The following is a 25,421-nucleotide window of genomic DNA, read 5'->3' as shown; positions in this document are numbered from 1 at the left end:
TTTAAAGCCTGCTTTGCCACCTTCGCGTTTCCCTACCTCTTCGGAAGAACTTCCTTTTTTGGCCCGAGAATGGGCCGTTTGCGGATTCAATTGACGGGTTGTAAGGTTGGAGAGTAGGCTGGGCGCGCCGCTCGCGCGAAGTTTCTTCCATTGGAAGAAATGTTTTACACCTGAAGGCCGAGGTTTTATGAGTTTGGAAGTGTACCTTTTGGTGACTTCTCCTTGTGGTTGACAGCTAGAACGCGAAGGTTTGCCCGAGAAGTAACTTGACAGTTGGCCAATTGAAGCGCCGCGAACGACCAGATCCGCGAGTGTAGTTCTTGGATCCTCAATGCCATCTTGCAGAGGGATGGATGTCGATTCGATCTCCTGGAAAGGACGATCAATGGCTTTATTTTCTACTGATGTCAAAACAGGATTACATTCGTTAGAAACAACAAGGTCTGAGGTGAAGCCCTCACCGAAATAGGATGTAAGCAGGCCAGAACAATTGGGGGGACGAGTGACAGGGGATCTGTCAGCGGTCATGTCCAATGGAACCTCCATATTCAGATCATTTATGGAGTGATCTGTGTGTGGAGACATGAGAAAGAGGTTGTTTCTTTGGTTCGTTATGCGCGAAGTAATGGATGAATGGGCTGTCGGAAGGTCCTCGAACAAAGCACGTGGAGATATGGGTCGACACTCCTCTCTCTCTGTCCCAGATTGACTCCCGTATTCCAGGGTGGTTTGCTGTTCCCGACGAATTTCTCTGGCTGGGGTGCCTTGGTTGAAAAATTGAGAAGACATTGGGTCGAAAAAAGGGGCGGGGGCTGGGAGCCCCTTCTGTAATGCAAGAGGCTTGGAAGATACGGGAAATCTAGGTGACTTAGGCGGGTTGAGTATCTCAAATGAAACGCCCTTGTGGCGAAGCTTAGTGTTTGAGCAATCTGGCCGTTGGAATAGAGCAGAATCCGAAGAACTTTTGTGATGAGACATGATCTTGACGGGAATCTGTTTTAAGCGGTGCCTGAACGCGTTCTGACGCGTTTCATTAGTCAACACGTCTGACCTCTGTGCAAAAGCGCAATGTATAAATCACATCATAACTGGCGTGTGAGGAAAGGAGCACTAGAAAGCCTAACAACGTATTAAAATCCTAAAAGGGGAAAAAAAAAAGGCTCACCAATTTCCTGATTCCGGTGCTTGCGCTCGCTATACTAGCAGCAGGAGTGCGGGGTGGAGGTGAAGGAGAAGAATTCGCCAGAGGGGGGGGTTGCTGAGATGAAGTGTTAAGAGCAGCAGTGAATGGATGAATGATGTGTGATAATGACGTAGCCTCCCCTAGAATGTGGTGGGGAATATATTCATGAAAACTTCCTTCATCTTGGCCGGTAACCGATTTTCCTGCAAATGGCAAGCAGGATCGCGATGACCTTACTGAGTCTAGGGGATATATTGGAGATATTGATGATGCAGGGCTGGGAGGGGGAGAAGGTGGAGCTTTAGGGGATCGAACAAGATTGAGGTTCAAAGCTTTAGGCTTCCTTCTCAATGTCTTTCGCGGGCCGGAAACAGAGGCCTCATCCAGATGCGGACGGGAGAGGGTTTTACGATATTCATGCAGGGAAAGCCCGACTGAAGCCTGCCTGCTCCCAACGGGATGCAGAGAAACTAGGACAGTTGGATCAGGACTTAGTGGAGGGGATAGAGGTCGTGAGGTGGGAGCGGAGCAAGTTCGGCGAATCGAATCAGTGGAGAAAAGAGGTAGCGGAATAGGGACCTCTGAGGATGAATGAAATTGTCGATATTCATCAACACTCACACCACTCCAGATGTCATCGGCCGCTATGAAATCCATATTCCCGTAAACTTAACCACAGCCAAGCATACGTAAAATGGAGGTATGTGGTTCTAAAGCACAAGTTGGATCCTTTCTGCTAACGTAGTTATATAGGAGTGCTGCGATGTGATAATAGATGATGAAAAGCAATGCCTGTTGAGGCCTTTCAAAGCATATCTAGACCGAAGCTGGACCATGAAGTCACCAATTGAAATCGACGAAAGAATCATGAATACGGGCTGTTGATTTCCAAGCTAAATATTGTCATCAACAGACCTTTGCATCATGTCAACATTATGGCCAGTGAGTTCTCTGAGTGAGCCACGGGTTTGGGTTGGGGGATGAATTGATGTCTTACCAGTGTTGTGCTGTCACTGATCCCTGAGAAACCAGTCTCGAATCTTTTTACCTGCCAAAGTCGGCCTCTGATTAGAATAGTTTAGATATGACAGTGCAATGCACGATGTCCGATATACATGGAAATATCAGCCAAATGAAGCGGAGAGAATTAACCTCCTGAAGGGAAGTGAAAAAGTTTGTGGTGTTGATTGAGGTTGCAAGGGACAGTAAGGCATAGCAAAAGCCAGCCGTTGCCATACTCAAATTCCCCTCAATTCTAACACGACAAATACGGCAATAAATATCATATCAAAAGAGATGGTATAAATTCATTCTATTGAAAAAAGAAATATTCAAGCAAGAAAAATGGAAAGAAGATATCCAATACGATATCAGGGATTGAAAGGCTGGATATAGGGAATACCGTCACCCCATCAGCACGGTCCGTATTGCCTGGAGTACGCGATACACACCAACACCGCCTTTCCAAGATCACATTTATTTCTTTATGGTGGGGTTGTGCAACCCAGCCCAACTTGCAAGCCATGGACTTGCCGGGTACACGTCCGCCATGTAAATGGACTTGAATAATGGTAGTGTGGATGTTTCGCCTCAAACCACAGACAGTCCAGTTGGGATGGACGTGACCAAAGGGGTGGGATGCCCGTAGCCAATGAGGAGGGCGAATGCGACATTTCTGACACAGGCTTGTCCAGGCCCCAGCACCTCGCTTCTGCCAGTTATCGTTCAGAATTAGGATGTTGATCATGAAAGGGACATCCAAAAAGTGCCGGCTGATGGTCAACAGTTTGCTAGTGGGTGTCCAGCAAAGCCAGACGTGGCGCTCCTTTCTGATATCATCGTGGAATGTTCAGATCCAATAAAGCCCACTCTGCAAGGAACCCGCCTAAGCGGCCGATCGTGGATGTCCTGGGGATGGGCTGCGGGTGTGGGGGAACACGGCGAGTAATTCGGAAGGCTGTATCATCAGCCAAATGGTCGCCTGCAATTGCAATAACTACCTCACGCGGCTCTTTCTAGTCGCCCGTTGAAGTGTGATGGACCTAATCAACCCAGGAAATGGGTGGGATGAACGCTTTTCCTGGTAAAAAGCTATTTTGAAGGTGCCCCACAGACGGTCTGAATTCCTGAGAATTATTTTCGGTGAATCCCCTCTCCTTCGTGAAAAATCGCACAGTTATACCGCGACAACCGCTCTCTCCAAACATTTTGGCAACTCACAAATTAATTTGACCGAAAATGGTCACATGACAATCCCATTGCGTGGCAAAATAAAAAGGGGGAGAAAGAGACAAACAGAAAACAAAAACCCGTTGCTGAGCTACTTCATTGAGGGCAAAGGAGCAACGGACATCCGTGGGATCCAATGGGCATGTTCCCGGGCCCTTTGAGAGTTACGAACCACGCTCTGGAACCGTCACATTCGAGTGGCTTTCTCTCCCAGCCAATTATGAGACAGTTTTCAACTTTTTTTGTTCACGATCTATTGTATTCTCTTACTTTTTGTACCTGGCAGACATCAACAGTTTACCCAACCTGCCGGGATGGAAAGGTGGGTATATACCGGAGGTCCTCGTCCCCACTCAGCGGCACTATCGGATCGGAAAACAGGGTAATAATGGCCACCCTACATATCATATGGTATATCATTCGATCCCATGTCTGAAAGGAAACACTTGCAATCTCCTTCCCCAGCGTTTTCTGTTGAATAATGCTATTGGGAATGGGCGGTCGGCTCCGCTTTTTGAGATGGCAGCTCCTTATTTCTTTTCAATCACCCCTCAATAATCACATCCTCTTGGCTGACACATAGCCATGCCTACTCCCTCCCCCATTACCCTTTGAAATATGGTTGGTTGTTTGCTTTCAGATTGAGGAAGTTGTCAACGTCAGATTCTCCTATCTATATCTGCAGGGGTCAATTCGCTCGGAGCTTTACATACAACGCATGCATTGGAAAAGGCGGAGTATTAAGTTTATTCATTTTATTACGACTTTCACATGTCATGTCCTTCCTGCCAACTTCATTAGGATAGGGAGAAGTCAATGATGTGGATAGACTGGTGAAGGTTGGATCAAATGGTTGGAGGTAAACAATATCATTTCTGCGTGTGTTTGGCAGCTGCGCCACATGCATATCCCCGCTTCAATGAATGAAAACTAGCAGGTAGGCCCCTGTTGCAAAGTCCGCGCAGCCAAAAGAGAGTACGTACGAAATTTATTTTTTAGAAAAACCTCTTCACCAACCTGTGGCATAATTGCTACAGGATTTGCATATGACAGTACCTAAAAAATATGTCGAATGGTAGGGAATACAACTCCAGGAATGGCCAATATTGGTTCATAAAACCTGGCTATCCTTACAGCTATGTCCCGGAAATCTGCACGGCGGGTATTTGATATTAGCATGTGAAGAACGCTTTGCTTTGAAATGCACTAACACATGCTACACAAAGCTTTGAAACAAAACAAAGCAAAGAGCTTATCGAAGCTATGATCTCCATTCCTCGCTGCTTTCCGGTTTGAAAAGTTAGTAAATATTGAGTGCGGGTGTGGTGCATATGTGGCTTGGTGCATACATTCTGCATGAGGCGGTGCACATCCTATCCTCTTGAAGACATCCCATGACAGCCTCCATAGACCAATCACATCATCCCGTAGTGTCTGGTGTATGCAATTCAAGTATCAAATTGCCTGACATGTGAGAGACTGAGGCAGGAACTGCTGCAACTCGACCAAATTTATTCTCAAAATTTGTTTAGGAAGCAAGGACCCCCAAAAGTCTCCACTTCCGAGCTGAGTTTCATTCCGGTCAGCCCTACCAAGTCGATTCCTATTTGGCTGCTAAAAGTTAGTGGAGTGATGCATGTACTTAAATAAATAAAATAAAATACATACGATATACATATCAGGAAAGTTACTATTTCACCGCTTTTGAGCATGTGAAGGTATCGGCTCCAGGCAGATTCCTAGGGGTAAAAAAGGGCCATCTGCCTTGAGGCTGCCCGTGCTGTTTGCTAGAGCAAGACCAATAGACCTCAAGAACTGAAATTTAAACCAAAAAATCTTTTGTACGTAAATTTATGCATAGATTTATCCGGGGTTATATGCTAACACTAATCGATCTCTTAACAACAACGAAAGAAAAACAAAATAAAACAATGGAAAATTGCCATGCAGCGCGCGATATGTGGGGCAGAGATTTAAGGCAGAATCAAATAGAACAGCATGATATATGCGTGGAGAATTGCTATCGTAATGGTATAATGGTAAGAAATACCTAGCCGGATAATAAAGCAAAACAATCTTTATGTCATAACAATGGTATCGTTCCAAAGAAAAACGGGGTAACATTAAAACGAAAATGAAAAACGATGAGCAACTCCAAAATTGCCCAAGGGTTTCCAAAACAAGAGGGAAATAAAGAAAAACTCTGTTCTCATAAAGCCTGATCTGCTAGGTCATGAATGGAAAGCTTCAGACTTCATAGTGCTCGAGAAACAGCCGTGGTAGAGGAAACAGCTGTGAGAGACGCTAGGTAATGACATTCGTGAGTGAGCCTGTAATAATTCGGGTAATGGGCTTCAGGGCAGAGGGAGTGCAACGAATAGAAGATATAGTGAAGTTAGGAGGCGAGAATAGAGTATGTGAACGAAAGCGGGTACGGAGAGAAATAAAGGTTTGGTTCACTGGAAAGTTAGTTGGGCATAGCTAGAAATATTTCCGGTACCAGCATTATCCGGGTTCAGTGTCGTTTGTATTTCTAGAATAAACAAATTAGTAAATGATAGCAAATTTAGTAGGTGAAGCAAAAAGTGGGTAGGAGGATGGGAGCTTACATCCTCAACTCGTCTTCTGTTAGTAGGATCCAGTGAATTTCCTGCACCCAATAACGTTTTCCCAAGAGCCTTCGATGCGCCAATAGCAGGCCTCAAAATGACGGTAGGGGCTCGTTTCAACAGTGCCCTCGCAGCGCCTTGTGCACTTCCACTCTCCATCACTTCTCCCGGCACAGCAACAATCGCATCACGTGCCATGAGGAGATCTCGTTCAAGGCTGGCATACGCACCACGCAAACCTTGCACGACACCAACCGGCTGATCTGCATAAGGAGAGAATTGTTTTTGCTGCTCCTCATCGGCCGAATCGTCATCTGTTGTTGCGACATAGCGTTGTGACCCAACATCACCTGGTGCATTAAGGAAATCTTCAGTGCCTTGAAGGACGGTCTGGGTGCCAATGGCAAGTTTAGCACCCAGCTTCACAAGTTCGTTGGTCGTGGTTTTGGCAAACGCTAGAGCGCCTTTCTGGATGCTGCGTACGATACGACCGTCTTTCTTATACTCTCGCATTGGAATGACAACTAGGTCTTTGAATCCACTGCCAACGCCGACAAGAGACTTGATCGGCGCTAGACCGGCAAGAACTCCTGGAAGTTGATTGGCCTTGATGTCCGGCATCCATATATCGTTGAGTGTTACACCTAATTTCTCGAATCCTGAAACGCCGTAGATAATTACGTGGCGGAGGACCATGTCAGCTTCTTCAAGAACGAAGAAGTTCATAAATTCTGTAGTCCGTCCTGACCGTAGGCTGCCATAATCTACCCTCTTTGGTTTGAAATCCAATCTGACACGAACGGCATTCACTTCGACCCTTTGCAAGAAAGGTTGTTCGGTTGGCGAAGTATCAGCTGGCGCCGAATCGTCCTTGAATTCGAAAAACCGAGTCATGAAATCAAGAGCATCTTGATCAACATGAAGACGGAGGGGAAGAATAGTGGCCTGAGAAGGGAGTTAGCACAATGCTTTGATCCCAAGCATAAAATTACGGCAAAAAATAAGTTTTGTGAGGTATAGATACCTTAAGAATGATTTCCGACGCGGCAAGCTCCGCTACCGGCTTGACGTTCAGTATTTCCAGGTGAACCATACCCGTGCCGTTCTCCTTTTCGCCCGCATCATACATGTATGTGGCAAATTTTCTCCAGTTGGACGATGGCACATGGTCAAAAATTTCCAGATCATTCACTCTAATATCCAAGGAGCTTTGGGTCTCTCCAGATCCGGGAGGAAATACTACCAAATCTGCAGATATGCCCTTCAGTTCAAATGTCATCTTCTGGCGTTTGCTACGATTCAATCTGAGCTTCTTGCTCCTTTTGGAAGGGGCTTTGATTGTAGCAGCTGACCCGTCGGTCATCGTCGTGGTTGTGGCAAAACTGCCTGTCTCACTGGCTAAATCATCGATATGAGCGTTAATATCCTCTCGCAGCTGTTGAGGGTTTCGATTCGAAGGAATTCCGATATAAATGGAATTAAACAGGAAGTCCCCAATCACGTCTTCTTCGCTGCCCATCTGGGGAGAAGAGCGACCGCCAATTCGTGAAAACTTTTCACTAGCTTTTGCCTCAACATCCTTAACGGCTTTAGAAATCGCATCCCTCGTGTGTTGCCAGTCAAAGCCATCAAAGAGGTTCCATATGAAATGGACGTCACGAACCCTCACTCTAAGCGGACTACCGTGAAGTTTGGCATCATTTGTGAGGGCGTAGGTATTATATGTGGAGTCCCATCTATGCGCTGTGCCTCCAACTGCAGACTTTCGCGCGAAATGGTCTTCTTGGAAATCCAAACTCGAAACGCTAGATGAGACGTGAGCTTCAGAATAGAAGCTTTCGAGAAGCCTCTTCGATCCGTGCGCCAGTCCTGGAAGGGCATCATCTGCGTCGCTAGTACCAGATATATGCATGTTACGACCCGGATCATGTTTCCCTGATTCTAGGGTCACAGGATAAAAGTCACTGACGTATTCAAGTTCCTCAGCCAAATCGCCCTCTTTCTCGTCAACAGGATAGCTATTTGATAGATTACCAACTTCCCGAATGGGGCTCGTTTCGAATGCGTTCCCCGTAAAAGAGCTCAGCATGTCATCGATGGGCATGACTTCAGTTCGATATTTGAGCGATTTGTTCGGAGGTGAAGGAGGTGCCAGCTCATTTAGAATGGTAATCAATGTTTGAGTAGAATCAGCGCACGTTTCCAGAATGAGTAAGTCATCTCTTACCTCAACGTCGACGGACTTCTCGCCGTTGTCGTCAAGTTGCATTACTTTTACGACAACAGCAGCCGACGAGAGATAACAAACAGGCACATATCCCATGCCGTGCAGAAGTTGAACCTGGTTGCTTTGACTATCGCTGGACGTTCGTGTATGAGAGCTACCACGTGTCCCCACATTTCGAGAGTCGTTTATGATCATCACAGTGGCCTTTTGGATTTCCAAACAAGCATCAAGGGTATCATCTTTATCCAGTGATCCTGAAAATTTCGCAGATGTGAAAACTGCTATGCCCCTGGCAGGAGATTTTCGAGGGTTGAGTCCAACTAAGCAGTCTCTTAAGGTGATTGAAAGCTTTGATGGAACTGGAGAGGGCCTGGAGCTCACCGAGCTCATCGAGGATTCCGTCAGCCGATGAATTGTCGTTTCTTGGGACTTCAACTCAGCAAGGTTGACAACAGAATTGGCAATATTAGCAGCAAAATCTTCAGCACTCATGTCGTTGTCAAGACCGAGAAAAGCGACAATTGAAGGCACTGTATATTCAAAACGGAGGTTGGAGAGTTTTATTTTGACGGTTGGGTCCATTTCATCCGCAATGAATCGGGCCATGATCATAGGCAGCGCTACAACGTTAGTTTCATCCTGGGAGTTCGCGGCTTCCCCAACGAGTTCCTCATCATCATTTTGTGAAACCACGATTGTGGAAACACGGGCCGCCATAAGAGATGGAATGCCAACATGCGCAGCTTCCATTCCTGTTAGAGAGATTTCGATATCGCCTATTCTTCCTCCAAGGGCAACTCCACAAGAACATTCTTGAACAAGGACTAACGTAAGTATGCCTGGTCGATCATCTTGTGGGAGATATTTTGTGACTGTAGAGAGTTTAGCCAGTTCATTCCCCAAGCTTGATAAAGGTCTGAGCATCTCCGGTTCAGGAAAATCCGCCTTGAGGTTTCCAACGGTTAATCGAAGGACAGCTCCTTGTTTCCTCTGTCTAAACAAGGTGTCAAGCATTATGTCGTCGTCTTCGCCGTACCTGTCTTTGGATGGAGTCAAAAGTAAAAGAAGTCTATCCAAGTCTTCCTCCATTGGGGCAAACATAAACTGGGTGCGAATATTCAGCAAATTAACAACCGCACTAGCCTCGGCGTTATAAACATCATTTAAGAGAGGACCCGTCAATTTGCCTTTATCAATTTGAACTGTTATTCCCGCTGGCCGACTCACGATCTTGACGGCGGTTGTCTTAAGTTTCAAGCTGCACCTGTCTCCTTGCAACGTCATGACAAAGCCTTTCATTCGAGCATTAATTTTCCAGGGGATAGGATTAACTCCGGAGCTACCAACCGGCAACGGCTGGGCTTTAGAAGAAGCTACTTCAAAATGAACTCCACGAGGCCGTTGGTTGGCAGCAACTTTGCCACCTTTTATGGTGGAAGTTGACGAAATTGAATTGCCCAACTCCAAAATAGTGCTTAATCCGCCAAACCAGTTCAAGGTTTCGTCAAGCCGCTGAAGATTAAATGAAAAATGGACTGGAAGGGTTGCTAAGTCCACTGTGGTGTTTCCTTTGGTTGAGAGCACAGATAGTGAAATGTCTCCTCGTTTCAAATGGAAATCATCTCGTATGGAATCGCGCATTTTAAGCCCGTCATCAAACGATATGATATCTTCTGATGCATCGCCAAATGTGAACTTGGTGACATTGAGAATAAATTCTGAGGCGTCACCTCGGAAAGACGATTTGAAGTTTATTCCCGACAATGTTACGCGTAAGATGATCTCGCTAACTTCGGGATTATAATGTAAACTTGTAGCATTGAAGGCAGAATGATAGATAGGAAGATGCTCCAAGAATCTAATCGAGCAGTTTGCGAGTGTGAGGTTCAAGGGCAAGGTCGTTGCGTGTTTACTCTCACTTCGGCATTTCTCATTCTGAGTGGTAGGATTCCAAGTCGAAACGAGCCTTTGCCCCATCATTGTCAAAAGCCATCCACAGGCGATATCAACCTCAATAGTAATGGTAGGGACATCAACTAAAATTGTACCAGCATGGAATCCCGGGACACTGGTATCATCTTGCTGTGGGGATGCCAATTGATGAAGGGATTGGGAGAAGATCAATTCTCTCCGCGGCTGCTGAAAGGCAAGATGTTGAGAAAGACTAACCGGCTCCTCATCGGTAGCAGAATCCGTAAAGCTCATAGTTGACGTCTCCATATGGTCAAATTCGTTTCTTGGAGAGTTTTGTATCGGCACATCCTGAGATTTCGTGTTTTTTGGGTCCAAGGACGGCAACCATACCGCCAGTTTATCAATTTCAAGGACCCGTTTGGCAATCCTAGGTATATAATCTGGTGAACGTGATGGAGACTTGATTTCAGCTTCTGTAAGGCCTGATTGATCTAGGTTAGACAGTAAGGGACTTCCTAACACGTGTGAAGTATCTCGAGTTTCACCATTCTCCAATTGAACAAGTGGTTTTGCTTTTGGAGTTCCCTCTGAAGTCGTTGAAGTAGGTTCAACATCCGTTGACGGAGCCAAGGAAGGAGAAGAGACATTTCTCGTGCTTGCCTCATATTTTGGTGATTCCCAACCCCCAGGCATGTCCGGAAGAGATCCTGCCGATGTGGAGCTCAGGACGCTCATATATATGCTTGTTGCTTCTTCATGAGTAAATATTTTAGACTTCGACAGGTCTTCAACGACGGAAGCGGATTCTGAATGGCTTCTTTGCGGGGTACTAGACCCGGATCTACTTGGTTCTTGCGTGCAGGGCACGTTATCTGAAACGGAAGCCTCAATCTCGTCCCGACTAGGCTCTGAAAATTCGGGTTGGTATTCAACAGGCGGCGTTTCTAGATGCTGTGATGGATGGTTTGTAGAATGAGTGGAACTTTGCATTGAATGGTACATGTGATCGTCCGGTAAGGATGTTGGACTCCGTGGCCGAGGGGTATCCCCTGACGGTTCATCTGTCGGATCGGTCGGATCAGAAATCGAAGGAGGAGAACTTTGAAACTCATCAGCAAGGTTGGATCGTATAGCTTCATCGAGATAGATAGGGTTATCCAGTATGTTTTCATCATAGTGGTTCTCAGTCATCGGGCGAGTATGGTCCAAATAGCTTCCAGCTCCGTATTCATATTCCGTCCCAGCATCTGAGAACCTGCCATCGTCTGTATACACCGAATCCGCCAGATGATGGTTGGAAGCCCTATCTTCCAATAGCGAAGGCTGATCGAGGATAGTTCCGCGTGACATTACAAGAGACGAACCGGAGGAAGAAGATGTGGGCGCCGGGGAGGAGACATTTAGTGGGGAGTTGCTAAGCTTAGAATGAATAGAGCGAGTGGAATGAGTGACGGAAGGGGATTTAAGAGACGGAGGGACGAAATGAGAATAATTCGAGAAGACGCCCGCATCCGCAAGGAATATCAAGTTAATTTGTGAGAATGAGATAAAGCGTTTACTAGGTTTCAGCTCTGGGTTTTCCTCCATAGGCGATACGACGCTGTCTATGGATATATTTTGGATCGTAAACATAGCCGTAACAGGATCTACCGTTAGATCTTGCGGACTGTTCGACGTTCTATCGTGGCCTACTTCCATGTCGATTTTGAAAACCACATCCTTGACCTTTAATTGTAGGCGATCAGCCACCCCTTGAAAAAACCCAGCAACGAAACCAGGTAATGACATGCCATCCTCAACTCCGATTCCGAGTTCTTCCTCTCCATCGTCGCTGAGACCATCGGAGCTTTGAGAATGTTGAGATTGGGACGAAATAGCGGCTTCCAGTTCAGCTTTTTCCTCCTTGGGCTCTGATTCAAGAAAAGATTGGGCAAGGTCAGTGGTAGATGGGAGAATGCTACTCTTCTCACTAGATCGGTCGTGGTTATGAGATCCGGGTGGATGAGGATCATTTGCCTTGGGGTTGTTGGATAGCTCGTCAACGGGCCTGCAGAGTTCATGATCATCTCCGCTTGACGCAGCATCATCCGAGAGCAACTTCAATTTCACTCGCACGTTCTCAACTTCGACGACGATACTACTGCTATATATATCTGCGGGTATCGTCACGTGAATAAGAGAAACCGTAGCCTGCGTGAGCTTGCACGATGGGGGTAACTGCAGGACCGAGGAAAGTTTCTATATGTCGAAATCAGACCCATCAACAACTCCAAGAAAGCGTGTAGTAAACGAGGTTGAGAAAAATTATAGTCACACCAATAACATACCTCAAGCCGTAGACCAATATCCCTTAGTTCAAAAGTGCTCCGCTGTCCCCATGTAATGCCCAAACTCTCCAAGTCAAGGGCGTCTGTGTCGACCAGCTCCAGTCGCGATAACGCATATCTCAGCAGTCGCTTCTGGAAAAACGAGGGGAGAAAGTAGGACATGGTGGATTTAGGAAATTCGAGAGCCTCCGGGCTCACAGGGAGTTAAAGTATATCATCGAGAAGTGCTCGCAACATGGGGACTGCTATTTGGGAGTTGGGAGTAGGTCGGAATCGGCCAAACGATGGTGGTGATGGGCAACCTGGAGAAGGCAGGAAGTATGTGGCCATGGGAAGATCGAACGCGGGCTAAGGCAGAAAGACTAGAAAGCCCCGTTTATTTGAACGAACTGTATTCTTTTTGCGTCGCTGCAAGCCCAGTTAAGAGTAAACAGGCCAGCATGAACAGTACCCGCCGGGAAGGGTTGAGTCCGGTGTCTTGGTGCGTCATTCATCGCCGTTGCATTGCTGGACGGGTTTGATTCGCTGCGGCCCTTAAACGATGCAAACTCCTTCACACGCAATAACGAGTTTCACCTGACTGAGTCAGTCTTCTCCAGTGCACTTGGACTAGATCCAGCGGGTAGTCAAATTACATCCGACACAGAAAAAGGAAGAATGATGGTCACAACGATGCATTTGAGATTCCGAAAGCACCGATTTGGGGCAAATTCCAGTGAATCACATGACCCGGAGCTGGCATGGTTGGAGGCAACAGCCAGAAAAGCTAAATACAATAAAGGACGTCTTTCTACAAGTTGATATTGGAGGTTTTTGATTTGCTTTTCCAAGGTTTCTTCCAGACAACCTGCGAACCAGTCGCAGAACCCTAGATCTCCAAGGATATCTAGCAAGCCACCTCACAAACATCGCCTTATCTTAGGCACCCAGTAATTACTAGTATGGAGCTAGTTTTGGGCCCATATGAGCCATACAGTGCGTGTGCTGGCATTACGCAAAATCTGCTTCTTGTTCTGGGAGAAATTGTCTATTCAAACCCGGTTGAGACAAAGTTGTGTATGTCATGCTAAAACATCAAAGGCTAGCAAGGAACGGCGTTGCGCACTCTGTAGAGAGCAATAGATCGCCTGTTCCTCATCATGACAATGAGGACGCTAGAATCAGCATGTTACGGAATGGTCCAAGAGACAGCGGGGAAGTCTTTCTGCGGATATTCTGCCTGTACTTGTGTAACAAACTCCAGTTCCCCTATGAGTGGGAAAAGCCCGTCGAATACATTGCCATTAAGTTACTCATCCTCATCATCCTTGTCAACCTCAGAGCCGAACTCCAACGTCACCCACTGGCAGAACCTTTCAAACTCAATCCTCCAATCCCTCAAACTAGCTGCCTTCACGCCAGTTCCTGCCAGTCCGGCGCGAATGTCCCGTAGCCATTCGGATGAATTTTGGTCCTCAAAACAACTCCAGCTTATTGAGTTCTCCGCCATCATCGCAAGACCCGCAAGCCCAACGTTCTCTAAGCCATTGAGAACCTGACAGAAGTCATGTGTAAGTCTACTTTTCCCGTATCCCAGTAGCGTAGGGTCGTCATTGCACAATGCCACCGGGACTGCTCTTGCGAGCAATGCAGGGAGGGGATGTGTCATAATTGAACTAGTAAGGCGAAGTACTTCGTTCGATATGGGACAGCACTCGATCAAGATCTTCTTCTCCTTGACTAGATCGATAAGAAGCGGATGTTTGTGGAGAGTCAAGGCGTGACCAATCCTCCGTGCGCCCAATAAGATGGCGTCAAAGAGGTTATGATCCGTTTCGTCGCCGTCTCCAACCCATTCCCCCGCATGGAAGAAGAATGGTATATCCACCCCTGCCTCAACACATTTCTTCTTGAACCAAAATAGGACCGGGACTAAATCTGCAAGCGTTCGCCCTTTCTCCTCCTGACCAACAATATCATAGCCCGCAACCAACCCCGGAAATTTCTGTTTGATGGAAATACAATCCTTCATATTTTCGGCAATCAATCGATTTGAAAGGGTGCGCACTGTCGTCCAAATCATCCGCGCTCCATGGAAACCCTTCCCTTCGGGCGAAAGCTTGAATTTCTCAATCTCTTCACCGAAAGCTTGGAAAAAAGCTTCATAATCCGATTCGGGTTGATCACGGCGGTCACGTCGATATGGGAAGTCGAACACCAATCGGAATTCAACATAACGGATACCATCCTCGTGGAGCTCCTTGAGCATTTGTTGCATACAAGCCCGGAAAACAGGCTCATAATATAAAATAGAATCAACAACTTGGAAGGTACGTTGAAACTGAATCCAGATATCATCAACCCCGCGATGATGTGAAGACGGCTCAGGAGAAAGAGTACATCTGCTTTTTAACCAGGCGCGGAATCCGTCGATTCCGCCGGTGGGATATAGGCTAGCAAGTTGCTGAACAGGCGCAAAGGACATAGGAGTATATCCCGCTTCCCAAAGAATGCTTCTCTTTCCGGGCTGGCCTGGAGGGTTTGAAAAGTACTGGAAATGGATTGGACTCGTCTCCCAATCCTTTGCTGTGACCAATGGCGTTGAAGTGGACATGTATAGGTTGGGGAGCGATAGCACTAAATCACATAGCAAATCCAGGTCGATCATGGCTTCTAAATGTATATGTAGCAAAGCCCCTAATGTTACAGAAGGGGAATAATTGTGATCTTAGCCACGGATAATCAAGAATGTTTACACATAGGAACAAACCTTTTGGCATTTTCTCAATAATCTTCCAAAGATCTGTTTTCTCCATCCGTTCTCTTGCTAAATGGAACATCATGCCAGGATACAGCGGTTCGTCAGATTGACAGGCTAGATCTTGCTCAGTGTCCTTCGTCCAGACTTCTCTCAGTTCTCGCCGACGAATGGCAGAAATTATTTTACATGCCACTGCAGCGGCAGGTGACATTGACTTGCGAAAATAGAAATCTAGACACCTCTTAGTTTCCAATATTTACTTTGGTAGATGGCATAGCATAAGTACTAGCCATGTCTCTGTTTATGCTCCTCTGCAATCATCGCATCTCGTCCCTGGAGGTACTTCTGGATGAAAGGATCCTCGACTTGGGGAATGCCCTCCATCAGCTCCCAGTTGACGTCAGTCGCCATGCTTAATTATGTGATGGCGATTTAGGTGATCTAGAGCATATCTGTGAGAGGGTTGAACCTTGGTTGGTTGTTTATCTATCTAGTGGCGAGCTAATATATGTATGTGTGGGTCACGTGGGATAGGGCTTGTGTAGTAGCTCCAACACCCCCCCATGCTACGCAGGCCAACTAGCCCACGCAGCCATGAAAAATGCCCAAATCATTCAAATCTGCAATAATAATTAATTACAAGATCCGGACCCTGATTTCCCTATTAGGAATAGGTGCCCGTACGGCAATAACCATAAAAACAGAAAAAACACAAGCAAAATCCATCAATCTGCTGTATTACCATTACCATCAACTATCATCAAAAACATGCTTTGCCCCAACTAGGAGCTCCATCCTCAACTAGAGAATATCAACAGCTGACTACCTCAACTAGAGGTTGTAGACAACATACTGCTTCAACTAGAAGTGATTCTCAACTAGAGAATATCAACAGTGACTACCTCAACTAGAGGTTGTAGATGACATACTGCTCCAACTAGGAGTGATTCTCAACTAGAGAATATCAACAGTGACTATCTCAACTAGAGGCATTAGAAGACCTGTTCTTCTATAACATTTGCTGACTCCACAGTGGAGGCTTTTTGTTGTAGATTCTTTGGTTTCTTTTCTGGATACTTGTTCCAACAGTGAGTCTCATCATGACCCTTTCAATCACAGTAGTTGCACTCCTTGATGCTTTTATTCTTGATGTTCTTGTCCTTCATATAATCTGTAGCAGCATTGACATTCTTGTCATCTAATGGCAGATGGAGTAGTATATCATTGCAAAGGCTAAGAAAGTTGTCTTCAAATGGTCTGATATTATTATCATCCTTTGCTGCATGGTTCATATGATCCTTGACAAATGATGACCACCCCTTGGTGAGGCTGTTGAGGAGTTTATTGAATAGTATGAAGTTGGGGACATCATATCCAAGGCAGATATATTCAACATGGATTGCTAGAAGGTGTTCTATGAAGGAGTGACTAGATCCCCTATAGATGGCAGCTGTGATATCATTGAATTCCTTTGATAGATGAGCTCTGTGAATCTCCACTCTTTCAGAAAAAGATGCCTCTATGGCCTTCCATAGAGCAGAAGAATCTAGGGAATTTGAGGTATAGTAAAAAAAGATTTGGCTTCAACAGAAACTGAAGATCATACAAAGTTGTATAGTCAGGAGTTGTGTTCCTCCCAGTATTGTTTCATATCCTTGCTGGCATTTTCCAGAGGTTTGGTGGTGAGGATATCCTCTGTATGGGATTGCTTGATGGCAAGCAGGATCTCTTCCTTCCAAATTGGGTAATCAGATGCTGATTTGAGAAAACCTGGTTTTTGAATGAATTTGATGTGTTTTTGGAATTTTTGAAGGACTCTGCTCAAGGTAGGGGTATCATCTTGATCACACAGGTGAGCAGCAAGGTCAGGGCTTAGTTCATTGCCATCATGGGCAGCAGCAGGGGTGCTAGCAGCTCTCATCTGGTGTAGTTCATCATCTAACTGGGCAATATGATGCCTCAGCACTGCAGCTTCATCTTGATCTGCCATCTCTTTGTGTTCTGGGGCTTGATATTGTGGTCTTTGTGTGGTTATTGGTGTTGGAAAGGATCCAGGTGCACTGGTTTGGTTCTCTGGTGTTTCTTCGCGGTTTGTTGCTCGCGTACTAACAGGCATTTGGTTATCAAGTTATTGAGGTTATCAGGTATCAAAATGAATAGAAGAAGAGGTTCTTTAACAAAAGAAGCAGTTATTTTTGCAAGTTATTGCTTTGTAGAAGTGCAAGGGCTTCATAACCTGTGAGAGGGTTGAACCTTGGTTGGTTGTTTATCTATCTAGTGGCGAGCTAATATATGTATGTGTGGGTCACGTGGGATAGGGCTTGTGTAGTAGCTCCAACAATATCTGTCACGACAACACAAATGAGTCAATTACTTCAATGTCATCAGGCAGGATAATAACGGTCATGTGATTGATATACTAGCCCTACTTTGTTTTGATTTAACTAGAAATTCTATGGGTATCATCATATCCTTGCCCCTCTCGTTATGACCCTCCTCTCTAAAGCCCTTAGTTCCGCTCTTTTAATCTTTCCACTAATTGTCTTGGGCAGGAAACTCGGCTCTACAAACTGGATCCGTCGAGGGTACTTGTAAGGGGCAGTTTGCTTTTTACAAAACTCCTGAAGCTCAGTTACCAGGGAATCAGGATTGCGTGACTTGAAACTGTCTTGCAAAACAATGAAGGCTTTGACAACCTCGACACGATCGGGATCTGGGGACGCCACTACAGCGGATTCAACAACTGCAGGGTGCTTCTTGAGGACGGACTCGACTTCAAATGGACCTGAAAGAATATCAATATCGCCGTTGTTGTTCCATACCAATCTGGCCGCAGGGACTCGCGACTCACCAATCCTGTACCCGGATGAGTTTATAACATCATCTGACCGACCGACAAACCAAAGGTAACCATCTTCATCCTTATAAGCTCTATCTCCTGTGAGATACCAATAACAGCTTTTCCATTTCCGTTGGGGCAATGTAACTTTTCCATCTGGACTCAGATAACCGGAAAAGATATTAATGGTTCTAACGCCAGAGCTTGTCGTTGTTGCAATGGCAATTTCACCCTCCTGGAATGATGGGGATTCATCGCCTTTCTCGTCCACAACAGTCAAGGGCACACCAGGGACCGGGAGGCCCATTGACCCATACTTGACCTTGGCCCCTTTCAAATTTCCGCAAACAAGAGTAGTTTCAGTTTGGCCGTACCCATCACGAATTTTTATGCCACTCATATCTTCCCAGATGCGAATTACCTCGTCGTTCAGCGGCTCTCCTGCCCCAACACATTGCTCCAGCGCCAATGGAGGCCTTTGGGAAAAGTACTTGCGCCTTGAGGGAAGCACAAACTGCCGATAAGCGGTGGGAGGGGAGCAAAGGGTGGTAATGGGATAGTTGTGCAGATTATCAAGAGCACTCTCGGCATTGAAAGGGCCGACGGTCTCTTGGACAAAGAGAGCTGCTCCACAACTCCAAGCAGCGAACCATGCCCATGCTGCCTTCGCCCAACCTGGCAATTTGAATTATATTAGATGGTGGTTTTTGCATTTGTTATGTTCATGGATATTCACACCTTGCTCAGAAAGATTCCAATATAACTTTCCAGGTTCTAACCCAAGCCACAGGCTACCAGTCAAAACGTGTGCTTCGAAGAAAACATTTAGTTCAAGTGCCATATAACCTGAAATTTACAGAAAGAGGTCAAACCTAAAGGGTAAGAAACCTGATTATGCAGAACCATTTTCGGCATACCGGTTGTACCTATTTGGGGAAGGTCAGTCCGAACGGGCGTACTATTGTTTGAAAATATTCTAGTAATATCATCCTACCCGACGTAAAATAAATGACGGATGGGTCCGACCATTTAGTTTTCGGTAACGTATCTTTAAAGACAAAGTGCTTCGGTATCTTCTCCAGCTCAGCAGAATACTGGAGTTCGTCCACAAGCGGGGAACCTGCTGCCTGAAGAATTGTTCGAATATCGGGACATTCGTGTTGGATGGCCTTGAACTTGGAGATACTAACAGTGTCCCCAACAAATATGGAAGCCTTGGATGCCTCCGCACGATACTTAATATCATGTGCTACAGCCAGTACGGTGCATGGACAGACCACAATGCCAATGCGAATCGCAGCGGTCGCAATTTCCCACCTATAAATTTTATCAATATATAATCTTCATATAATCAAATGCCCTTTTGACGTACGCGATATGCCCCTAAAATAGAAAACAGCCGGGCTCGGGATCGGAGTGGGAGCATTCTACTCACCATGCTGGAACCCGAGGGAGGACAATGATCAATCGATCCCCTCTACGAGCTCCAAGTCTAACTAACAATTCCGCGGCGCGATTTGACTGGCGGGAGAAATGCGCAAAATCGAGAGATTGTGGATCTTTGCCCTGCTGGTCAACCCAGAGCATTGCCTGAAGCGATGGCAACTGCGCAGCCCATTTATCGACGACATCGTAAGCAAAGTTGAAGTATTCAGGACATTGTGGAAGTTCTTTCGCTGCATGTAACTCCATGGTATTCAAACTTTTTACTTGCAGATTATAATAGCTGAAAATGCTTTAGACCACGATTCGTTTTTCATCTCCTGGATGTAAAGAAGCATTAACCAAGCACATAAACTTCAGTAGTCAAACGATACATCCACTGGTTAACTAGTAAAATATCTTACTAAGCCTTCGAGTCCACACATATTTCCTACCCAATAAGATAGATGTAGAGCAACGGCAATGATTGATTTACAGGAGGGCGATTCTAAGTAATTGCAATTTAGCTGCAGTGGAATCGTTGGAAATTCATGATGGGCATTTTATACATTGTTTTTCCCTCCCCTCTCCTCCAAATTAAGAGATTGCGAATGATGCCGAAGAATGTTTGAAAAAAAAAGCTTATCAGATAACTAACTACATTTCTGGAATATAAAAGCTTTTATGTTAGACATTTAATGAAGCTGTCTCAACTGCTGAACAGGATCATTCATGATGTTCTATCCAATTCTTGCTATTCACATGTGTCTTGGAACAAACAGTGTCTAAAGTTTAATGCACAGTTAATCAAAAGTCCCATTACTTGTAGAACAAGATCATAGTCCACCAGAATGCAGAACAATATATCCTGTCTTCCATCTCATCACAATTATCATCATCAACACTCTCTGTGATTTCACCAGCATCGACTCCTTGGGCAATCAAACCGGCAGAGTCTCAGCACGCCCAGACCTATGTTGTCTTTAGTGGCCCTTATTGACTGCTAACTGGAGCAATGAGCACTCTACAAGTAAGCACTCCAAATTTGCTGGCAGCCCACCAACTGACAGCGGCTTAACATGGTGTCTCAATGAACCATTTCTTTCCTCCTCATTTATGTTTTTTTATTCCCTTTCTTTGATTAATTTTTTTCCTTTCCTCTTACTTCATTTGTTGATATATTTATTATTTTGTTTTAGTAACATATGGGCACAATTTCTGTTGTTCTGTTGTCTTTCAACAATCTCCAATCCGCTGGTTGGTACCAAAAAAATACCCGAAATGGCGGGGGCGGCTGCGGCTGCGGGGCTCCTCTTTAAGGTTCAACTCCGCATTAACCAAACTCAGGTCTAGAAGTTGGGCAAAAGTTACAGAAATTTTTAGAATTTCGTCATTACTTAATCACGTTTGATTAACTTATATTTGCGAGAATTTTTCGTTTTGCCCACTTTGATTTTTCTAGATGTAGTTGCCAAGAGTTGCTAATAATGTTAATGGGGTAGCATCTCCCTGCCAGCATAAGATAGATACATGCGGTAAGGACGGAGAATATCGTTGGAATTCAGTATGCAGTCATCTTAGATTCTCTCGAGAAGAGTAGTTTGAGAGACGCTATCCAACATCCCTTCCTCGTGCAGCAAAGGCATAGGCTTCTTTCTACATTAAATGATGTGTGTTGCCGGAACCATCGTCTCATATTGATAAGGTGAAGGTAAGAGCAGCTATCTGAGGGGGCCAGCAAGGACACACATGTCTCGAGAGGCAGAGTACAGAATAATGATAACACTGTTCTTCGGCTTAAGGATAAAGTCATACATGAACACTGTTGTTCAATTTCGCCAACAATACTTCATTCACGTTCCCAAGTAAAAATCCGGTGCCTAGTCAAAGAAGAGCGGGAAATGGGTCCAAATTTCCTAAAGGAGTTGGCAAGTTTGGAAGATAGAGACTGTTTCACATGAGAGAGGGAAAAATGCTGGAGAGAGAACAAGACGAATGAGAAAAGTAAAACAGAAAGAACAAAACTGCTTTTCGCAGTCCTCCAGCAACCACAACTTCGTCTCCACCCAAGTTGCAGTGGCCCACTAGTGCTAAAAAAAAAAAAAAGGGTGGGTGAAGGGAGGTGTTTCGGAGGGGATATCGGAAGGCAGGGGGGAAGTAAATGAGAAGAGAAAAAAAAGAAAGGAAAGCAAAGGAAACGAAAGCAACAAAACCCTTCTGAACTCCATGGTGAAGGTAGAAAGTAACCACAGGGGCTATGATTTTAACCTTCCAAAACAAGCGCTGGTGGCTTATTTTCATGCAACACCAACCAAAGAAACGCGATGCATCCTGATTTGCCCTTCATAAACAATTGCTGAATGCCAATGGCCTGAGTCTTCTATTCACCAGCTTCAATATCCCGATGTCGTGCGAGAACATGCCGCTTATATTCCTCTGGGTTATTATCCCAAAGCTCTGCGGCTTGGCCGTTCAAAGGGCTTGCACTAAATGACAGACCACTCGGTCAGCAAGATTCCCCAAAACCATACAGGCTATACGGCGGCGTAGGTAGCAAATTGAAATGAAAGGGTAAAATAAAACTGACTTGTTTGGCTCCCCGAGCAAGCTTTGCAAGCTCAACAACACGCTCTGAACGTTGTAAACCGCACTCCACTTATCCTTCAAAATATCGAGACAGATTCGACCGGAAAAATCGACATTTGGATGGTAAACAGGGGTCTTGAAGAGGACTGTAGGAGGCGCATAAGGGTAGTTTGAAGGGAAGGCAAAGGAGAGCTTGAAGGTGAGGCCCTCATAGGGCGTCTCTGTTGGTCCACTGATTGTGGCAGTCCACGACAGTAGATTGCCGTCAGCATCTGGGAAGGCAGATATACCAGGTGACGGAGACATCATCAGCTGCATCAGTTCACTCTGTAGCCTGTAATCCACGAATCAAACGATGTTAGCATGGCTCCTTTGGGAAGAATGGGGAATTCCCAGCAGTTCGGGTCAAGGCCAGACAGAGGGACAGCAACAAAAAGCAATAAGGATTTGCTTGGCCGTTAACCTGACCCACCACCTTTCCCGTGTGCTTATAGGTAAAAAAAATTTTTGGTTTTTTCCGTTGAATATAAAAACGCACCGTTTGGTAACCTTTTGAGTATTATCAGTTCTTGTAGCACCAATGCCCAGTTTCGAAGTCTCCAGCGTCACTGCAGAGTCCGGGCCAGAGTTTTGGGTGTCTTCCATATTGTAGTCCATGGTTTCGCACTTGTCGAGTGGTTATCTTATTTATTCAAACGAAAGTGACAATGGCAACAAGCAGTGGGCGAAAGGGAGGATTTTTATAGTACAGTTTACGAGCTCTTGTTGATTGTCGATGCCGGTTGAGCAGTGGGGGCGGTGCTTGATGATCTGAAATGGGGCCAAGAACAGGGGGAGGGGGTTATATTTCGCTATCACAAGATTCACAATCACCTTACGACAGTGAAGAAGAAGCAAGGAATGCTGGCAGGAAAGACAAGAAACTGGGGGTGTGGAAGAAGTTGTTGTGTCGGTTGTGTCGCAAATAACACTAACTTGGCTGGGGCTCCGAGTGTTTGTTTACCAGGGCAACCAACTCCCATCGATTGGCTGGCGATTACCCTTATCGCTCCACCGCAGGAAAAGCCCCAGAATGCAAATCATTTGATTCTAGCCACCGGCGCGTCGCCCAACATGCTGGGGCTAAAACACTCTTTCTCGCGTCAGATTCGTGGTTTTTTCCAACCAGCCACTCCAGGTCCCCACGTATTATTATTCAGTTCAGCTGATAAGCCCAGCGTTCGAATGTTCGACAACTGCTGCGCCGCCAATCGATAATTTGGAAGAGAACGCGATCCTGTGCCGTGTCGCACCAACACCCTGAATCTTGTCTGGCCTTGGCCTGTCTTGATAGGCGGTCTGATCGCTGCTGCTTTCTTCTCCGTGATGATTTGAAAGCTTTATTGTGGCCAAAGCGTCCCGATGAAGCATTCTCAATTAGCCCCTCTTCCGAACGACCTGCCGTTTCGCATAGTGTCAAAAACTATTGGACAGGGAGCCTACGCATGGTAAATTGATATATCATATTCCCTGCTTTGATGTTTTATCTGGGGAGAAGCCAAAGAAGCTGATATCGATATCTCTCCTCGCTCGCAGCATCAAAAGAGCTTGTCCACTTCAGAGCGACTCGCCGGTATTTGCGGTTAAATTCATACACAAAGATTACGCAGCTCGACATGGACGTATTACTAGCAAACAACTCCAGATGGAGGTTGCTCTGCATAAACACATTGGACGCCACAACAACATCATCTACTTCCATGAGACGGGTGAAGATGATTGTTGGCGGTGGATAGCCATGGAGTTAGCGGAAGGGGGCGATTTGTTTGACAAGATCGAGGCTGACGAGGGAGTGGGGGAGGATGTGGCGCACGTCTACTTCTGCCAGCTGGTAAATGCAGTTGGATATATGCATTCCAAGGGAGTTGCCCATCGGGATATTAAACCTGAAAACATTCTTCTCTCCGCAAACGGGAATTTGAAAATAGCTGATTTTGGACTTGCCACACTCTATGAGTACCGTGGAGAGACGAAGCTGAGCACAACCCTATGTGGTAGCCCGCCCTACATCGCACCCGAGGTCATTAAGTACAGTAACAGAGGTAAGTCCAAGGGACAAGGTTACAGAGCTGATGTTGTGGATATCTGGTCTTGTGGAGTGGTCCTTTTTGTCCTCCTTGTTGGCAATACTCCCTGGGATAGCCCAACAGATGATAGCTACGAATTTGTCGAGTATGTGAAAACAAACGCCAAGCCAACAGATGAGCTTTGGGAACGACTGCCGACGGCTGCACTGTCGCTTCTTCGGGGAATGATGAAGGTCGATGCATCGAACAGGTTCTCCATGGATGACATCCGTAGACACCCTTGGTTTACGAGAACGAATCCTTATATGTCTGCAGATAACAGGTTATCCAACCCTATAAATCTAGCTACGACCATGCTCGAATCATTACATATTGATTTCAATAGAGACCCTCTATCCCTTTCTTCTCAGCCTCAGCCCACCACTACAGATACCGGTGCCATGGAGATAGATGAACCAGGGTCATCGATGAAGTTTAAATTTGCATCCACTCAACCCGAACATCCAGTCGATGATATGCTGGATTGGGATGGACCCCCCAGGCTAACATCACAATCTGCGTTCTCCCAACCCAAGTCAATGGATACAGATCATGTTATGCTCCTCAATGAACGTTTATCTCAAGACCCGTCGATGTCTCAATTCTCTGCCACCCCATCCGTCCCTCTCAGCCGAACGCAGAACGCAGTGAACTTCCATGATATAGTTCCCGCGTCTCGCCTCACCCGATTCGCTTCGGCATGGCCTCTTGGATTACTAGTCCCACGCGTTTGTGAAGCGCTTCAGCTTCTGCATGTGCCAGCATCCCCAACATCGTCTGATTCTGCTGATTCAACACTCATCCGGATACGGACCCAGGATGACAGGAAGTGCCCCCTCCATGGCAATATTATTATTGAAAGCATCACAGAGGGGCATGTGGAGGTTGAGTTCGTTAAAGTAAAGGGCGATCCTTTGGAATGGAGACGGTTCTTCAAGAAAGTAGCTATCCTTTGCAAAGATGTTGTGTTCAAACCTGATACGTAGGGCGATGTTCTGGATATACATATCGTCGTAATGACCATGTACGTTGGAATCGCGAGAGCAAGGACCTACATGTTGGATTTCTCATGATTTTGATGATAATAATGCCATCTATATTTACATATCAGATACATGCCTTTCAGCCATTATCCATCCATTGTTGGCCCTAAGCTACCTCTTACGGACTAGCGCACCGCACATATATGCCACAGCTGCCTAGGTTATTGCCCTGATTGCTCTGTTTTTTATTAAAAATA

General features: G+C 45.8%; 7 protein-coding genes across 7 annotated transcripts in view; 1 reads left to right on the top strand and 6 right to left on the bottom strand.

The window, feature by feature from the left end:
- HCBG_02751 (uncharacterized protein) overlaps nucleotides 1-789 on the bottom strand; it is a gene marked incomplete at both ends in the record, with an annotated part of 3,593 nt that extends 2,804 nt beyond the window's left edge. Inside the window, 2 exons of the mRNA XM_045429800.1 lie at nucleotides 37-401; nucleotides 462-789. Of these exons, the coding sequence (XP_045289695.1) occupies nucleotides 37-401; nucleotides 462-789 (693 nt within the window). The remainder of the gene's footprint in view (nucleotides 1-36; nucleotides 402-461) is intronic.
- A 2,229-nt stretch (nucleotides 790-3,018) lies between these two features.
- On the bottom strand, nucleotides 3,019-3,390 carry HCBG_02750 (uncharacterized protein; the record flags this gene model as incomplete). The annotated part of the gene is made up of 2 exons (XM_045429799.1): nucleotides 3,019-3,198; nucleotides 3,235-3,390. 2 exons carry the CDS (start codon nucleotides 3,388-3,390, stop codon nucleotides 3,019-3,021), a joined length of 336 nt encoding a protein of 111 aa, XP_045289694.1.
- Nucleotides 3,391-5,927: 2,537 nt separating this feature from the next.
- HCBG_02749 (uncharacterized protein) lies at nucleotides 5,928-12,651 on the bottom strand (the record flags this gene model as incomplete). The annotated part of the gene is made up of 4 exons (XM_045429798.1): nucleotides 5,928-5,945; nucleotides 6,022-6,966; nucleotides 7,046-12,400; nucleotides 12,490-12,651. 4 exons carry the CDS (start codon nucleotides 12,649-12,651, stop codon nucleotides 5,928-5,930), a joined length of 6,480 nt encoding a protein of 2,159 aa, XP_045289693.1.
- A 1,091-nt stretch (nucleotides 12,652-13,742) lies between these two features.
- On the bottom strand, nucleotides 13,743-15,522 carry HCBG_02748 (adenosine deaminase; the record flags this gene model as incomplete). The annotated part of the gene is made up of 3 exons (XM_045429797.1): nucleotides 13,743-15,141; nucleotides 15,239-15,443; nucleotides 15,490-15,522. 3 exons carry the CDS (start codon nucleotides 15,520-15,522, stop codon nucleotides 13,778-13,780), a joined length of 1,602 nt encoding a protein of 533 aa, XP_045289692.1.
- A 2,172-nt stretch (nucleotides 15,523-17,694) lies between these two features.
- HCBG_02747 (acetyl-coenzyme A synthetase) lies at nucleotides 17,695-19,760 on the bottom strand (the record flags this gene model as incomplete). The annotated part of the gene is made up of 4 exons (XM_045429796.1): nucleotides 17,695-18,743; nucleotides 18,941-18,994; nucleotides 19,063-19,385; nucleotides 19,504-19,760. The coding sequence occupies 4 exons, from the start codon at nucleotides 19,758-19,760 to the stop codon at nucleotides 17,695-17,697; spliced, it is 1,683 nt and encodes a 560-aa protein (XP_045289691.1).
- Nucleotides 19,761-21,870: 2,110 nt separating this feature from the next.
- HCBG_02746 (ubiquitin-conjugating enzyme) lies at nucleotides 21,871-22,733 on the bottom strand (the record flags this gene model as incomplete). Its single annotated transcript, XM_045429795.1, has 3 exons — nucleotides 21,871-21,976; nucleotides 22,078-22,410; nucleotides 22,615-22,733. The coding sequence occupies 3 exons, from the start codon at nucleotides 22,731-22,733 to the stop codon at nucleotides 21,871-21,873; spliced, it is 558 nt and encodes a 185-aa protein (XP_045289690.1).
- A 538-nt stretch (nucleotides 22,734-23,271) lies between these two features.
- Nucleotides 23,272-25,312, top strand: HCBG_02745 (serine/threonine-protein kinase chk1; the record flags this gene model as incomplete). The annotated part of the gene is made up of 2 exons (XM_045429794.1): nucleotides 23,272-23,563; nucleotides 23,652-25,312. The coding sequence occupies one exon, from the start codon at nucleotides 23,761-23,763 to the stop codon at nucleotides 25,165-25,167; it is 1,407 nt and encodes a 468-aa protein (XP_045289689.1).
- Nucleotides 25,313-25,421: the final 109 nt, after the last annotated feature.

This window comes from Histoplasma capsulatum, assembly GCF_000150115.1.
Source record: "Histoplasma capsulatum G186AR genomic scaffold supercont2.3, whole genome shotgun sequence".
NCBI lineage: Eukaryota > Fungi > Ascomycota > Eurotiomycetes > Onygenales > Ajellomycetaceae > Histoplasma > Histoplasma capsulatum.
Note: the sequence above shows the minus strand (reverse complement) of the source record. Positions and strands in the feature narration are given on the sequence as shown.